The following is a 16,437-nucleotide window of genomic DNA, read 5'->3' on the forward strand; positions in this document are numbered from 1 at the left end:
ACGCTACAAACTGGCACTGCGATCGCGGAAAGGTTCTATTTTATTAATTCTCGTCCTTTCATTTTTCTGTGTGTGTTTCATATAAGTGCATGTGCATTCGTATGCGCAACCGTAGGGACTGGAACCATCACCGCTGCCGCGGAGTACGCATGCGAGCAACACGTTCCAGACCGCTCGACCAACGCAGAAGCAGACGGAAGGGTGTGGTTTCAGCTGTAATTCACCAACGCTGTACCGGGTAGGACGTAACGCAGCAACCTACGTGCTGTTTTTTAATTGGCGCCGCGTATCGTAAAACGGACCATTCCAATAAGGTTGCAGGTTAATAGGGCGTCTGCATACTTTGGCTCCGCCAGCCGTAACGTTTGTTTACGGTGAAATACGTTTGACGTAACTTCAATATAATTTCCAGGTTACGGCGGACGCAAGTAATTTTTGACTTTCGGTTACGTCGGACGTAACTCAAAACATGAGGTTAAAATACAGTCGGACGCAACTATAATTTCAAAAATCACCCGCCTCGGTCCGGGTCACCCGAGTCGAAACTGCGTTCGTTATTCCGGGGACGAGCTAATGGGAAAATACGAAACGGGAAGAGCGCTTTGTACCGGGATGAAGCGGCAGGGAACAAACGATAAGGTTCAAATGGGAACGGGTTCAAATAGGAACAGGCGAAATGGGAAAGGGTGAAAAGGGACGGACGTTTTGCACCGGGTTGAAACGGGAGGGAACAAGCGGGAAGGATGAAATGGGAATGGGTTCAAATGGGAACCTCCTCAATGCAGGGCCCTCGACACCACACGATGCAAATATTTTCCTGAACCGTACAGACAACACATCCCACTACACCCATCACACTTCTTGGCCGACAAGCCTGTGTTTTCTGTTAAGCGTGTTTTTCCAGTTTTTATCAGATGTCAGGTTTTTAAAGCTTCTTTCATATCATCATCATCATCATCATCACCACCATCATATCTTCCTCATCACCACCACCACCAACATATTTACGCCCACTGCAGGGCAAGGCCTCTCCCATTAATCTCCAATTATCCCGGTCCTGTGCTAACTGCGACCATAATGGCCCTATACACCAGCCATCTTCATTGATTTTGAGTGGCTTCATTTTTGTCTTAGTGAGACAATTTAGTATCTAATTGTACATCTGTGTCGTCATCAAATAACTTTGTCTTTAGCGCTCTTTGCCCTTATTGGTCTTGCGCCATTAAACACAAGCCATCATCATCATCAACAGACGTAGAATTAGTACTGCCCGGGGCACTCAGCAAGCACTCTCAAATAATGAACAGTAGGCTACCTCTGTCACTAAACAGAATGGTATAGAATGAAGGCGTACTGCCTGTGATGATTTATGGGTCACACACTTGGCACCTTCCTAAACACCTTACATCAAAGTTATGCCGACCGGACGAGTCATGGAAAAAAGAATGATTACACTAAGGCTCAGAGGTAGAAACAAGCGTCTTGGACTAGGCCGAAACTTGGGGAGAGCTGGATATGTGAAGGGGAGATCTGACAACCGGTGGGTCACCATTGTAACGGAGTAGCTATCGGGAGGAGATACTAGCAGTAGAAAAAAAACCCGATAACTGGATGGAGGGAAAGATAAGGGAGTTTGGGGGCAAAGAATGAATTCCGACAACGCGGGATAGGGGTACCTTAAAGTCAAAGGGAGCGGCTTTTATCCTGCAGCGGGCATACATTGGTTGAAGATGATGATGCTTACAAGAAAGAAGATGGGAGGGCGAGACCAGAAAAAAACCAGCCACCCAAATTTTTGCGTACCTCCAGACCCTAAAATTCAGTCCCCAAAACTTTGAGATTATTGCGATAAGTTGGAAAAAATCATCTTGGGGGCTAGCTTTTTCGATTGCCTTGGTGGTTCATTTTACGTGAAGTTTATTTGACGTCAGCGAATATACCGAGGTTCAGCAGGTAAGTGGATAGAAGCGGAAAAATTGGTGCCGGAATTGGTGCCTTCAACTTGTGGAGTACAGAGACCCGGCGTGGTTGTCGAGGGCGTACATTGCGGTCCCGAAGTCGGCGCGGGCAACAGGATAGCAGTTATTGGATAAACAGTCAGAGGTGTTGGAGGGATTGCGCTATGGAGTTTGAGGATCCAGAAGATATAGCGCGCTTTGACGCTTCGTGATATATCATTGGCACCGTACCACTGTAATGTTATCAAATCGGCCTAGCCTCTCCGCTCCCTTCTTGCCGGCGAACCCACGCGCCAAATGAACGGTGGCTGAACTTTTCCACCAGTGGCCAGGCGAAGTGTCGCGATGTTGAGACGCTGCGCTAGAGCGCGCTAATGTTTAGTAAGCTTCCCCATCGCCACGGCGGAAGCTCCGGAGATTTCATGTAACCTCAATTAAAGTAGCGTTGTTTCTGCGGAAGTATGTGCATGATGGAAGGCGGTCTTAAAAACTTAAGTAAAGAGGGTTGAAGTTGTTATCATTCCCATTGTGTTGTGCGTTGAAAAGTATCCTAGCGAAAATCCAAGAAGGTATACTGCCATCCCATCGGGCCACGTGAAGGGAAGTCCAATGTGATATCCGTAGCAAAGATTGGGCCCGATTCGACCATCGACGCTTCTTCGGTGACGGGAATAATGCCACTGGCAGCGCGTGCACACTGAAGGGCTTACCGACGCCTTATTCGAAGCGGATCAAGCATGCTTCTTAGCCTTCCACGGCTAGGTCAATTATCGGTTCGAGATCCTGTGTAAATATATTACTACTAAATTTTCGCTCAATAAAGGCTGATATTTATTTTCCAGCAACTAAATGCAGCAGACTGATAGCCCAATATTTAGTTAGGGATAGGATGTCTAATGTAATTAATGTAATTATCACTGACGGGGAAATATAGGCACCAGAGTATGCACGCGCAACTTTTTTCTGAAGAAATTTCCACGTCAAGCGGGATTGAAGTACGTGCATTTTAAATGCAGATGAACACCGGCGGTAATTAGAATGCAGACAAGTAAGCAACATTAGACCGATGACAGCCTTCTTTTTTTTGTTTCAGTGTATATTCGCGACTAAATAAACCAAAAGTTCTATGAAATAACGAGCGGCGTACTTCATGAACTTTTTTCCAGTGCTTCTTCTTCTTCTCTTCTGTCAGAAAAATAAGTTTTGGGGTTTCCGGGTAATGCGAAGATTAGCTACAATCTATTTCTAATCTTATTTAAATTGACGCATCCTATAAACAAATGCAGCTTCACAAAATCATGAGTTTTTCATTCTTCCGCGAGAACCGTAAAGAAGGGCATCAGATCTTGCAAAGAAAAAAACTGTGGTTAATTTCTCTGTCATAGGGATCGGTAAAACACGAAAGTGAAATGTGCAGCCCAATCTGCGGCTGAGCATGATTTGCGGTCGGTGGCTGTCTTGTGGGTGTGCTTGGCGAGCGACGTCCTGCTGGCGGGTCGATTCGGCGAAGGTGTACTGGCGTCGTTTCCGTGATGGATATAACGTCAGTGAAATCTCGGTGTATCCTGGCGCAAAAAATGTTCGTGTTAAAATACAAAACCCGGAAACGAACCACCCTAAGTATAATGTACCCCTTAGTAATAAAGGTTGCTTCCCCGCAAGAAGACCCTGTGTGCAGGGATGCACCCTTTACGGGCCGCTTGTTTCGTTGTACTGGCGTCATTTCCGGGGCGTATATGACGCCGGTGAAATCTTTGCGTATACCGGAATAAATCCCACTTTCGTGTTAAAAAAACCCCTCTCTGGAAAGAATTGCGTTTTACTTAAGCTAACGTGCCATTTCGTCTTGGAGAATTCAAGCGCGATATTACTATCACGGAGGACGTAATATTCCTTATAAGGGAACGGTAAGCCTTACAACGGTCTTCTTTCATGCGACTTTCGGGCTCTTGGAACGAAGTTAAGATATAGCACTACCTATCTAAATGTGAGACGGTTAGAGAGTACCCTCGTAACCTATAGATAAGGGTGAAATGGAACGCCCCAGTGCTCGGCCACTTTTATACTTGGCGTTATTCGAAAACCGTGGAGGTGCAGCTTTCGCGGTTTAGTAACGATGATGTGTTGCCATACGTGGCTGTGCGCCAAAGCTTATTCCTAAGCTCTAGCAACAATGTCACACTGGACCGTTCTAGCCGCACAGGCTCCTACTCTTCCCGTTTCATTTATCCTGAATCGGTTCACTGGAGCCATTTTTTTTCTAGTTGCGGTGCCTGTGGTTATTTGTTGGGTTATTCAACATTTTAGCGGAAGGGCTCGGTGGGGTCAGAGCAGCGCTGTAATTGTCGCCGTCCAACCCGCACGCAGCGCGAGAAGTGGCGGCTCCGGCGGAAGGTGGCGTCCACCATTAAGAGCGCAGCGGCCCGCTAATCGCGCGTGTCCTCCGCGGCCGCCGCGACCGGCGGTTCGGGAATGTGTCGTTGCGGTGGCGGCGTGCGCGCGTGTTGGGGCCGGGCGGTCAGTGTTCGGCGCGCGGTGGACGGCTGTAACTCGGCGGCAATTTGGCCACGCGAGCGGCGGGAGTATCGCCTCTGACTGTCCCTCCTCACGCAGCCCTTTACGGCCGCCCGCCGCGCCGCCGGTCAGGTGATTGCCGCCGCGTCGTGCTAAAATTGCGTCATTAATTATTCACTTCCCCATCTCGCGCGCGGTCACGCTGTCTAACGCGTGCACCTTGCGTATATACTTTCTTCGCCCGCTGTTCTTTCGGGAGGCTGGGCCGTAATTAACTCGTGCGTGCGCTGCGCGACGCATTTATGCATTTTTTAACCGGCCAGCGCCGGCAAGGCTCCCGCCGTGGAGCGCTGTCCCTCCGCTGCCTGTCGGCGCCTTCTTGGCTCCTCCGCTCCTGCTCTTCCTTTCTTTGGCTCCGGGCCCGGAACGTGTCGTCGGCCCCGGTTAAACGCGCGCTATGCGTAGCGCGTGGCACGCGCCAAGAAACGGCTGTAACAGAAATCTTGATTGCCAGCGAGGAGTTAACGAGGACTTGCTTCCCTCCTTACGACATTCGCTGGTGGGGATTGCCGCACTCGTTTCCGCGGCGCCAATGAGGTTGTTAGGCGCGCGTTTTGTTTGTTGCTCGCCAGCTCGTGCTGCCGAGCGCTCGCCCGCGAGTGATATTGCGTCAGGCGTAGCAGCAAGACGCATTCTGGGACGCCGTTCTTGTTCGTTGGTGCGTTATAGGCGGGCTTTTTATGACTCTTTTTCCTTCGTTGTTACGAAATTCTGCAAGCCGCTATCAGAGCCACTGGAGCCCCGTCAACTACAACCGAGCTCCCACTCTCGATGGTGGAGGTCAATTATCGTCGTTAATTGTGAGCGCATAGCAAGACGGTTGCTAAGCAGCTTACACGTAGCCGAGTGCACTGGCGGCGTGTATTTGTAGAATTCCTAATAGTACTGTAGGCATGCTTAAAGACCGAGGAAGGTGGATGAGTTAGTTTAAGGCTTATGCAACAACAAAAAAAAGAGAGAGAAAAGGGGGATGCGTATTTATGTGTTCTTGCGCCGTAAAAATGTATTTGTGAAATGTTAAACTTAATTCTCCAAACCACCATTCAATTTTTGAAAGTCAAGAAGCATATATCGTTAACATTGCTGCAAAACAATGACAGCATGCACTCGTGCCATGTACTATATATTAATGCGACGTTAGCGTCATTGCCATTGGCAGAAATGCTACAAAAGAGAGGCAAAGAATCTAGCAAACGCAAAAAAATATATTAAAAAAATAATCTTCGGACACTACCTGCATCTCCAAGCACAAAAATAACTTACCATTGCACCCCTTAATTATATTTTGAATGGCTAAAAAATTCTAACTGGGGTTTGAACTCGGGCTATTTGGTTTTACATAATGTGGCAAAAACGGCGCTTAAATGTGGAAAAATAAGCAATGAAAAAAAACTCGTGTTCGTGAATTTCTTAATTGCCCTCGTTTTAGCGCCTTTTTTTTGTCATATTATAAAAACAATTACTTACAGGACTTGACTTTAAAGATTCGTCAGTGCAATAGCACTAAATGCTTTAAAGACGTTTAACACGCATGGAAGCATTTCTAAAGACAGTCCCCTTGTATCCCCGTCAAGCTCGTTCCATTCGATACGACAAACGGCCACACAATGATGCTTTATTTAGGTATTTCGCATGTAATCCGAAGATATTAAACATTTAGGGAGGGAGGGCTGCGCTAAAATATTTTCTTCGCGTCCGTGATGCGTCTTGAATTGGGGCTGCATTTCACTGTTGCTGTTTGTGGTTTTGTGGCATAAATTCATCCTTGCAATAGTGCCGAAACCATGCCAAACCAGGCTATATTTGTCGTCGTCAGTTATGTTTAGTTGCGCAAGGGAGGAGTTTTCACGAAGCAAAACAGGATGATTACGAGTGGAAACAGTTGTGCATGCGAAAAATCAGGTGCGGGATATGGATTGCGGAAGATACTCTATGTGCGTGCCGCAGGCCGTATACTCGCTTTGGCAAGAACTAGTAAGGCCTGCAAGGAGCGGCGAACAATGGCAGATTCCTTTAGAAAGTATTGCGTTTCGAGATGCAGTCAACGTTTGCACGCCGCCAATTGTGGCGCATTACAAACTCTTCAGGCTAGTCACTGATCATGAATTCCGGCCACGTAGCACGCTTTTTATGCTGCTTATCTGTGTGCATAGGGAAGGCGACATTCTTCAGGCTCAAATAGCGGCAGCACGGAAGGAGTGCCACCGCTTCCTTTTCCCGTATTGTCTGAAAACACGGTGCTCGTCGGCGCGAAAATTGACGCTGGTGCGCTGTTCTTTTGCCGCAGACGAGCCGGTGTCCCTGGCCGTGCACGTGGGCAGCCAGATCGACCTTCCGTGCCGCTCGCTGCTGGCCAACGAGCTGCCGCTGCGCATCAACTGGTTCAAGGACGAGTCTCCGATGCCCGTGTACAGCGTGACGTACGCGAGCAACCAGAGCTTCCACCGGACCAACATCATGCAGGGCCGGCACGCGGCGCGCTCCGACTGGAGCCAGCGCGCCTACTTCAGCGTGCTCGGCTCGCCGGCCACGCTTAAGGTGAACGACCTGGCCTTCCAGGACACCGGCACCTACGTCTGCCAGGTCGTCATCAGCCGCGGCACGCAGCGGAACGCCACCGTGCACCTGGTCGTTGTCGGTGAGTTGGCTGTCGATGCATTCCCCTAGCGCGCAGAAGGGACAATGACCGACGGCGCTGCGGCCCGCTTCACGTCGAACATGGCCCGCCTCATGTTTAACACGAAGCAGGCCATGCGTGGTTAATCCGAACGAAGCAAGTTAACAGTTTGAAAGTTTAAAACGAGATATAAGTAGGTTCGATTTGGCTGCACTTAATTGTTGAACTTGTGCAGGTAGTGCAGCGCTCGCTAAGATATAAGCGAGTGCTGCACTACCTGGACCAGTTCAACGCAGCGTTCGCCCATTTCTTGGCGAGTGCTCCGCGTGGCACTTGCACTTTTCTCTTCCACTAGCCGTCGGTGCAGCGAAAGCAGGGCAAACTCACGGTTCCCTTTGCGCTCTCCAAAAATGGAGTTGGAGTGGCGGAAACGGAGACAATCCCAAAGGCCATCGTTGGGATTCAGGGCATCAGTAAGGCATAGGATGAAGTAGCGGGACATCAGTAAGGTGTGAGGATTAGTTTTCTCCTGATTTTTCCCTTTTGCGTTGCATGATGAGGGCCGCACTGATTTAAGGTTTGAAACAAATATTAATCGTCTCGGGACATCTCCCAACGGCGTTACATTGACTGGTCCGTTTCAGCTACACGTCTTTGTCGCATATCCTCGGCATTCTTCCGTCGACGATCTTGTACGGGATCACTCGTACCAATTGTAGAAGCAGCGGCGTCCATCATTGGTTTTCAACTATGTGTACAGCTGTATACAGCTCGCAGAACACAACCAAAACCACTACGAGTATCACTGGAAATTTCAGCTTGAACGTAAGGACGAACCAAAGGGCGCGCGAAAATAACACGCGGACACAGTGCTACTTCCGTTTATTCTTCTCAACCGCCCTATGTTTTTTTTTTTTTACTTTCAAGCGGAAATTTTCAATGGTCATAAACCGACTCGCCCAATCCCAAGCAACACTGCCAGGACTAGCGGAAAGCGCAGACGTGTGGGCATTAGGGGTGACCGATTGATCGATTAACCTTCCTATTAATCGAATAATGCTTTAGTCACGATTAATTTTTTTAAACCAGTTAATCGGTTGAAGTAATGTGAGCAACATGAACCAAGAGGCCATGTTGAAATTCTGCGCAAGCATGCTGAGGTTACACAACCGTGGTTACACAACCGGCCTTACGTCACAACAGCATGCTCACAGATCAGTCACAAAAACCGCCAGATGATAGCCGAGACAGACGGGAAAATGGCAATTTTAATACAAATACACGGACAATACAAGGCACAAAAATCGGCGATCGGGTGCTCGCACCATTTTGGCGTCGGTCAGACTAGCTGACGTAAGTAAACTACTATTGATCACTGCCCTCCTCATTTCGAAGAACACATCGATGAGTTCCGATGTTCGTGATTCCAGAAATAGTGTGAATGACAGCAAACATGGTGATAACCGTCTCTGCCGCATACGCGCCATTATGATGATCAGCTTACCTCATCTGGGATGTCTGTGAACAGGCCTACAAGCATACTGATCCCCCAAGTGTTACCAAACTTAACATTTGTGCACACTGCCACGTAGAGAATCCTTCTGCGTCCATTCTTCTCTCTCCTCCGACTTTGTTTTTACTCTCGGTAATCCGCGGACCTGGCAGGTCGCCACCCGCACACTCGCATGACATACGCCTACGACCCACGTAGACATTCTGTGATGATGATAATGAGGTTCAGAGTACAATTTGAGTAAGAATAGGACCTGCACCAAGAAATTACGTGCCCCGCACGGCCCCCTTATATCAAAAATTTGCTCTCTGGGTCAAAGTGATGTGTCATTTTGGTTAATGGTGGCGAAGCAGACTCGTTGGAGTAGTAAAGAGTGCGTCTACGCGGTGTTTAAAACATTCGCGGTGGGTCAAGATGCGAAATACCCAGCAACCAAGCTGTGTCCAGTGAAGTCACCGGTCTTTGGAGCCAAATGCGTACACATAAAACTGAAACGCATTTCTACGAAAGGCGAGCGACCCCGCTACATCGGAGGGCTGTGGGCGACTAATGGAACACCCGAACTGAGGAGAGCCGACCGAATCTTTCAACGTCGCCTTGAGTCGCGACAAACAATTAGGCTTATTGAACGCGGGCAAGAGGCCCCCACCACCATTTCTCCGCCCTGAAGTCGGGATGTCCACACAATGGCTTGATAAGTTTACACTTGGTACAGTGTTGCCCAGGCCGCTACGGCCACTTTTCGGCTGCCCCAACTCTAAGTTATTGGAAAGTTTTCTGTCCCCTCATCGCCAGCAAGCCCGCGCCTTGAGGGAATGCGCTGAACGTCTAATCTGCGTGTTCTCTTGAGACGAATAGAGCAGCGATGGTGGCCCTTCCCGAGAATTGGTTGGCCTGTTAAAGCCGGTAGTTTTTAGGCGGATTACTTAACTCAGGAGGTTAGGTTTCTTCTTATCGATAGGCCGTATCAACCCCGTGGTATTTGCAATGACCATACGTTGCAGATGAAAATATTATGACAACATTTCTGGCGAGGTTGTCTTTGGAAAAATACTTTTCGGCGGCATGACCTTTTTTTGGCGTGGTTGTCTTTGGAAAATACTGCTTGGCGGCATGACCTCATCCATTCGATATTTTTCGAGACACTGATGCCTAAGCAGTTTTAGCGCCGTTATTATCTGATTAACAGAAGCAAGATAATTTCTTTGCTTAAAGGCCTAATGTAGCAGGCAATGGATATTCGGTTCCTAGAAATCTAACCCAAACATTTATTTCCTTTTCTTAACTTGTTGTTTATGTGGTGTAGCGAAAGCCAAACCTTTCCAGCAGATTTTGTGTGTTTTCTTTGATATATGTTTCCACGGGCGCTGAAGGGCTTCCCAAACAACTGCCGTATTTTTCACGCATCCTGTTTTATTTTGCGGCCATACTCAGAATTCAATGAACAAACTGATTTTTTTTCTAATCCCACTGATGCAGCCTTTGTTCGAAATGGCATTAATCTCGGCAAGCACGTTTTCTTTGTGGTCATTACTCCCCTTCGCGTGTACTTCGTTCTTGCTGCCCACGCTGCCGGCGCACAGGAATGTACGACCGCGGAAATGGGCTACCTGCCGGGGCTGCTGGCGTTTTCAAAGCTTCCTTTCTCTTCTAGCCGTTCCTCAACTGTGGCGCCAACCTGGGTGCGAATTCATTTCTCACCAATCGCAACAGAAGAGGACTGCGTCCTTTGTCTAAGTTTTGATCGTTCGGCCGCGCAGCGGGCATTGCGAGTCCCGGCGAGGAAGACGAAGAATACGATAATTTATAACGCTCTTACAAGGTTAGGCGGCGGAAACTGCTGTTTCCTCTGTCCGCGCTGCGCGTCTCCTCGGCGGCGGGCCGCTTCCGGAAAGCGCTGTGAGTGGCTCTCTCGGCGCCGCGTCCGCGGGTGCGCCTTGCTTTTCTGGGCGCCCTGTTTGTGGGCTTGTTTTCTCTTCGCTAACGCACGTCGCTGCGGGGACAGTCCGGGGCGAGATGCTGGGCACGCAAGTCCGAGATTACGAGTTTTCTAAAGCGAACCAGAGCGCAAGCAAGAGCGGGCCCTTCTTGTCGGGCACAGGCCGCTTTGTGCCCCGGCCTCCCCCGCTTCTCCCCGCAGTCGTCACTGGGCTCGCGCCGAGCTGCTCCACCAGTGGGAGACGCCTCGGCAACTTTGCATATTTGATTACGCGTGAAGCGATGCAAGCGTGAACGAGCAAACGGTATGCTTCTGCGGCGAGCGGCTGGGGGGAACAGGGGTGAGGGGCGAAACCCTCGCACTCCTTCGGAGCGAACGCTGGCTCGCGCGGCAAGGGGTGGAAACACCAAGAAAAGAATAAACGCTCGCGACCACGGAAAAGCGCAGGCATGCACACGCGTTGCTCTGCGAAACGACGATGGCTCTCCCAAGAGGAAAAGAAACGGAGACTCGTCGTGAGGACATAACTTGATGAGTCCCAGCGTTCAGCGCGAGCGCGGCGCGGGAAGATACGGAGCGCGCAGTGCGTCGCCTGACTGGAGGGTCGTCCGCTGTTTCCGTGTGTCGAAGGAGGCACGAGACGGGAGCGTCTTGCATGCGACTGATCCGCTTGTGAATTCAGTGGAACTGGCCCGGGCAGCCGCCGTGTTTCTCGGGCCGCGGCTGCTCTCCAGTCACAGCGCGCAAACAACACCGGGGTTTCACTCGCAAAATGCCCTGTTCGTCTTTTTTACGCCCCGCCCCTCTCTTTCTGTCTTGCTCCGCCGCCGTCGCTGCTCCGCTTACTTATTCTCTTTCTCCTCTTGCGCGGGAGCATAATGCTGCCAGGGCACGGAGAACGAAGGCGACAAAAGGGAATTCTCAGCAGGTGTCGCTTGTTTGTTCCGTGGCTCTGTGCGGATTGTTTTCGCTGTTCCCGCCGGCGTTGTTCTTTCTCTGCTTAGGATTCAACAACGTCGCTGTGCGGGGTTGTTTTTCCTGAGCAAAAATTTGATTGAGGATTGCGGGGTTCCTGGCGTGCGCTGAATTCATACTTGGGCCGCGTTCTTTTCTTTGCTTCCTCCTCTCCGCGCGCCTTTATTTTGGCGCCCGGTGTTGAGGAACCTGCGCTGCTTGCGCTACGCGGACGTTTGAAAAATGCACTCTGCGGCTGGGAAGCGCTGCTGCCAATTCAGACATTTCTCAGCACACTTGATGGCGTCTTTGTCTTCGGCCGAAAAAGAAGGCTGAGAAAAGAAAGGAATGAATATAGCACAGTCGTGGTCCATTTCTGGTTGAAAAAAAAAACAACAAAGAAAGAACGAATAAATAAGCTCAGAAGTCAAGGAAATTGTTAAGCGCAATCGGAATTGTTGGCCGCTGCTGCTTCCTTGCCGTGCGTCATTATGAAATTCAATTTGCTGGTCAAAATTACTGCGTGAAATCAAATGGGCTGGTTTTGCTGCTCTTTTCGTGCAATGTCTTTCATCATGTCACGTAAACCGTCCCCATTGGAAATGATTTGGCATCAACTGTCGGTAAGAAGAGGCAAATTTAAAGCGCGGGTGGTTCGTGTGCAGCGCAGACTTTATTTTTTTTCTCCGCGTGCGACCGCTCTTTAATCCAAGAGCGGTCGTACGATAAAGTTCTTCCTAATTATAACGCGTCTGTTTTTCAATGAGATGAGTACTAGTATACACACTGAAGGAACCGTGGTCGAGTGGAACAGAGTGAAAGTGGTTTCTTTTTCGGCGAACGTCTGACCAAAAAAAAAAAAAAATAAAGGCGGAAAAGAAATGGTTTTCACTGGATTTTCTCCATCTGCGTGCGTGCGCGAGTACCACCGAGGGCCCCGATAGTTGTCGAAAAATCCCGCAGAGCACTGCGCGAGGCAAATGCATACATGCAGGATACTTGCAAACGTACGAACGGAGCCACCTGGTATTCATTGCACGCGAGAGATTTGGCCGCAACACACCCATTTTGTTGTGGCTTCTATCGAAATTTCCGCCCAGGAGATTTTTTAGGGAGTAGCGATGAGTACGCCACCGGCCCTAGCAATTTATAGCGCCGCTTCGGTTCTGTCGTACTGCGGCGACTGGAAATCACGCAGTACAAGAGACGACGGGACGATTAGGCTATCTGGACTTTGCGTACTTCCCAAACATTCACCCTATTGATAGTAACGAAAGAATTAACTGCTACGAAGGAGGATAAGGAGGAGGAAAAACACTTATTTTAGCCGATACAAAATAAAATAAACAGGAAGAGAAGAAAAAAACAAGGAAAAGATGAAGAAAAGCCGGTGGCTTCTTCCTATTTCACAAGGTCGCGGGCTAAGACCGCTAGTTCTGAAGCCGCAAGCCCACTCTCCCACTGCTCTGGGGAAATGAAAGGTAGAATGAATGATAAATAGAAGGTTGGGTGTCGCGGGAAGGACAGTAATAGAGGATATATGTTAGAGGGGAAATATGGTGGAGAGGACAGGGGTATTTAGAGGGTAGGGGTTCAGTGTCTTCGCGGGAGGCAGAGCGACGGTTCTGCTGAATTCGGCAGCGTAGTCTAGGCTGGCAGTAGTGGTAGAGAATCGCAATGTGGCGGAGTTTGATGGGAAGGTAGGTTGGGGTAGGGCCCAGTCTTTCTCCCCGTGTGGGAACGCCCGGAGTGTGATATCGCGGGCAGTGACGTGAGCCCCCAATGGAGGAATGACTGGGGGCTCTCTGCATGCCAGTTCTACGTAGGGGATAGTCTGGGTTGCCTCGAGAAGTTTGAAGGCTGGGGGCGAGATGCGACCTGTCTAAAAGTGGCTCTATGCTTGCTGTGAGTCAGTGAGAATGGTCACCAGGTCTGCGGAGGCTGTAGTCGTTGCGAGGGCGATGGCTGTTTCTACGGTGGTGGTGGTAGCGACGTTAAAAAGGCTGAGTGACACTTTGATGGTGTAGTACGGTGCGCAACACCCTTGTCTATAACACTGAGTTCAACTTCAATTTGTTACATCTCAAAACTGCGGACTCAAACTTGTCACAAAAAACGTTGAGGTCAAAATATATGGTCAAGACTTCAGAATGACACAATTGTTTTCATCAAATGTTTTTCGGACGAGGCAAGATAAGGCTTTAAGTACAAAACCTGTGTTATAGACAAGGCTGTTGCCCTCTGTACGAGTCCGTTACGGCCAGTGCATGTGCCGATAGATGGGTGGGGATTTTGGGCGAAGTCCATGCAGCGAGTATCGGGCTCTTTGTGGTATTCTGACTTCAGTAGACGGACCCAGTCTTGTCGTCTTCATTGGTGGTAGGTTGAATGCATCTGCCTGGGGATAGGCGACACAAGTATACGTGATTACGATTGTCTGAAGAGACGCGCATGGGGGCTTCGCTGGCGGTTGGTGCGGTGCGGCCAAGTCTAGTGAGAGCAGAAGGACCAGTTGGGTTAAGTGCGAGACGGATAAGTTGGTTAACGTGCTCTGCTTCGATTACTTCGGGGAGGATGTTGTGAAGGTCAATCTGGAGAAGACGGGCTGTATGTGTAGAGACTGGTAGGCCGAAAGCGATTTTACACGGTTCCCGGCTGAGGGCATCTGGTTTGTAGCGTTCTTTCAACTTGGGCTGCAAAACGGATGCCATAAGAGATTCGACTGGATATGAGGGCTTGACCAGTCAGCACGTGCCTTGTTCGTGGAGGCTGTCATTTTGCGTGAAAATTCTCTGAAGAGATCCATGAGCTGGGTGAGCGGTGGGCGGGGCAGACAAAACTTTTTAGGGGCGAAGCTCCTTAGGGCGTGGGTCTGTCCATCCTCGACGTATGTATGTAGCCACCTCTAGTTTAGTTCTTGGATTGTTTACTAGATGGCGTGGCTACCTCTAGTTTAGTTCTTGGATTGTTTACTAGATGGCGGGGAGCGTTGTAATAAAATCCGTTCGCTGTTGGCGCGCGCTCGGAGTCGCCCGATGGATAAGGCTGCAGATGTGCGAGCCCGCGAGGCAGAAGCGCTCCGTGAAGCTGCGCGACGCCGCCGCCAAGATCCTGCCGTACGAGAGCGGGAGGCCGCAGCGTGTCGTCTGGCTGCGCGACGACGCCACCAAGATCCCAGCGTTCGAGAACGAGAGGCCCAAGCGTCACGGCAACGGCGCGAGGACCCTGCCGTACGCGAAGCGGCACGGCTGCGGCGCGAAGAGGATCTCCAAAACGTCAGAGAACGGGAAGCGGCGAGAAAGCGCGCGTATCGGCAGGCAGACCCCGATGCAGTGAGAGCTCGTGAGGCGTCTGCAAAACGCATCAGGCGAGCTCAGCCCCAAGGTGCCGACGCGTGGTTTAAGCGAGACTTTCTAGACGTTACGTTCGGACACAGATGTAGTGGGCGAACTTTCACTGAAGAGTCACGGTTTTACCGATGATTTCCCCTCAGGAGCTTCGTCCACTCATCATCATTCACCCCGTGGATATGCTGTGAATTTTTTTTTATTATCTCATCTTGGCTACGTAGACCTTCCAAAGCGCGTGCCGGCCGCTTCGCTCAGCTCAGAATCCCTCTAAAATCTATGAACAGACTGTCAATGTAAAGGTGTCGCTGCTAGGATGTTCGAAAGCAGGATGGTATTCTGATAACGCGAGCAAATTACTATAGTTTCTGGACTCACGCTATGCCTGCGATATTTCGTTGTATATGGTGGATTCCATCAACTACAAGCTTTAAGGACGGAAGGAATAAAGGTAAAGGAAAGGCAGGAATGTCAACCAGGCTGTGGCCAAGTTTGCTATCCTACACGTGGGGAAAGGGAACAATGGGATAACAAAGATGAAAACAGAAAAAGAAGGGGAAGATAAGGACAGAGCGTAAAGAGTTGAGGCCAGCGTTACGACACTATAGGCGATAGGGATAATAAAAGAAGCGAGTTTTATTGAGCCGCAGACAAAAAGCAGCGATGACAGTTGATGAAATTGTATGTTTATGGTTGCTCAAGATTATCTAGTTCCAGTTTCTACTTTGGTGCACTGTATCTACTGCGTGATTGTTTTTTGACATCCTTTCCAGTGTTCTGTAAACCACTCAATTGCCAGATTCCATCTTTGCAGGACTTTCACGCATCAGTGGTTGCATGCTAAACGTACCACATCGCCCAAAAGCGTCACATCTTCGATAGTGATGACCGATGCAGGTCGACCCCACTAGGGGCATTACAAGTACTTAGTAAATCTAACCGAGTACTTCCAAACTAGCGGAAACTGCAAAGCAAATGTTGTAGTTGGGTGCAGAATTTACAGCTCGAAAATTTTTGGCGAAACTTGGAATTTCAACAACCAGACTTTATGCCAGGTCTTTTATGGGTGATTGAAAATTTGAAGAAAGGTTATCGTCAAGAGTCTGGTACACGCGTCAAAACACGCTATTTTCGTTCCAGCGTTAACGCGCACCAGTACAGCGTGTCAAAGCATAACAAGTGCGTACGGCTCCTTTGTAGTGAAGCACGCAGCTGAAGGAGTTTTGCGCGCGCGCCTTGTTACCGCTTTCAGTGCTCTGTTTTCTTTCTGTCTGCCGCTAGTTTGTGCGGTGGGTCGGGAGGTGTTGTCTCACGCTTGGCGTGCAAGCGAGCAGCGCACTGCCACATTTCCAGCAGCCGCAAACGACGCCAGCCACCAGAGCACTCAGGCAGCCGGTGGGAGCACAGAACCGGGAGCGGTAGCAAAATACGAAGCGGCTGCTGCTTCAGGGCGGCCCCTGTTTGCCTCCCAGGGCAGCGCCCCCCATTCCGCACACACAAAGACGCACGTACGCACACAAGCACGCACACCGACC

General features: G+C 49.8%; 1 protein-coding gene across 1 annotated transcript in view; it reads left to right on the forward strand.

The window, feature by feature from the left end:
* The window catches only part of LOC144155309 (synaptogenesis protein syg-2-like), a 659,264-nt gene that overhangs the window by 343,025 nt on the left and 299,802 nt on the right, over nucleotides 1-16,437 (forward strand). Inside the window, exon 2 of the mRNA XM_077686657.1 lies at nucleotides 6,820-7,170. Coding sequence (XP_077542783.1) covers nucleotides 6,820-7,170 — 351 coding nt within the window. The remainder of the gene's footprint in view (nucleotides 1-6,819; nucleotides 7,171-16,437) is intronic.

The sequence above is a fragment of the Haemaphysalis longicornis genome, unplaced genomic scaffold, assembly GCF_048455015.1.
Source record: "Haemaphysalis longicornis isolate Haplotype H1 unplaced genomic scaffold, Haemaphysalis longicornis Haplotype H1 scaffold_1, whole genome shotgun sequence".
NCBI classification, from domain to species: domain Eukaryota; kingdom Metazoa; phylum Arthropoda; class Arachnida; order Ixodida; family Ixodidae; genus Haemaphysalis; species Haemaphysalis longicornis.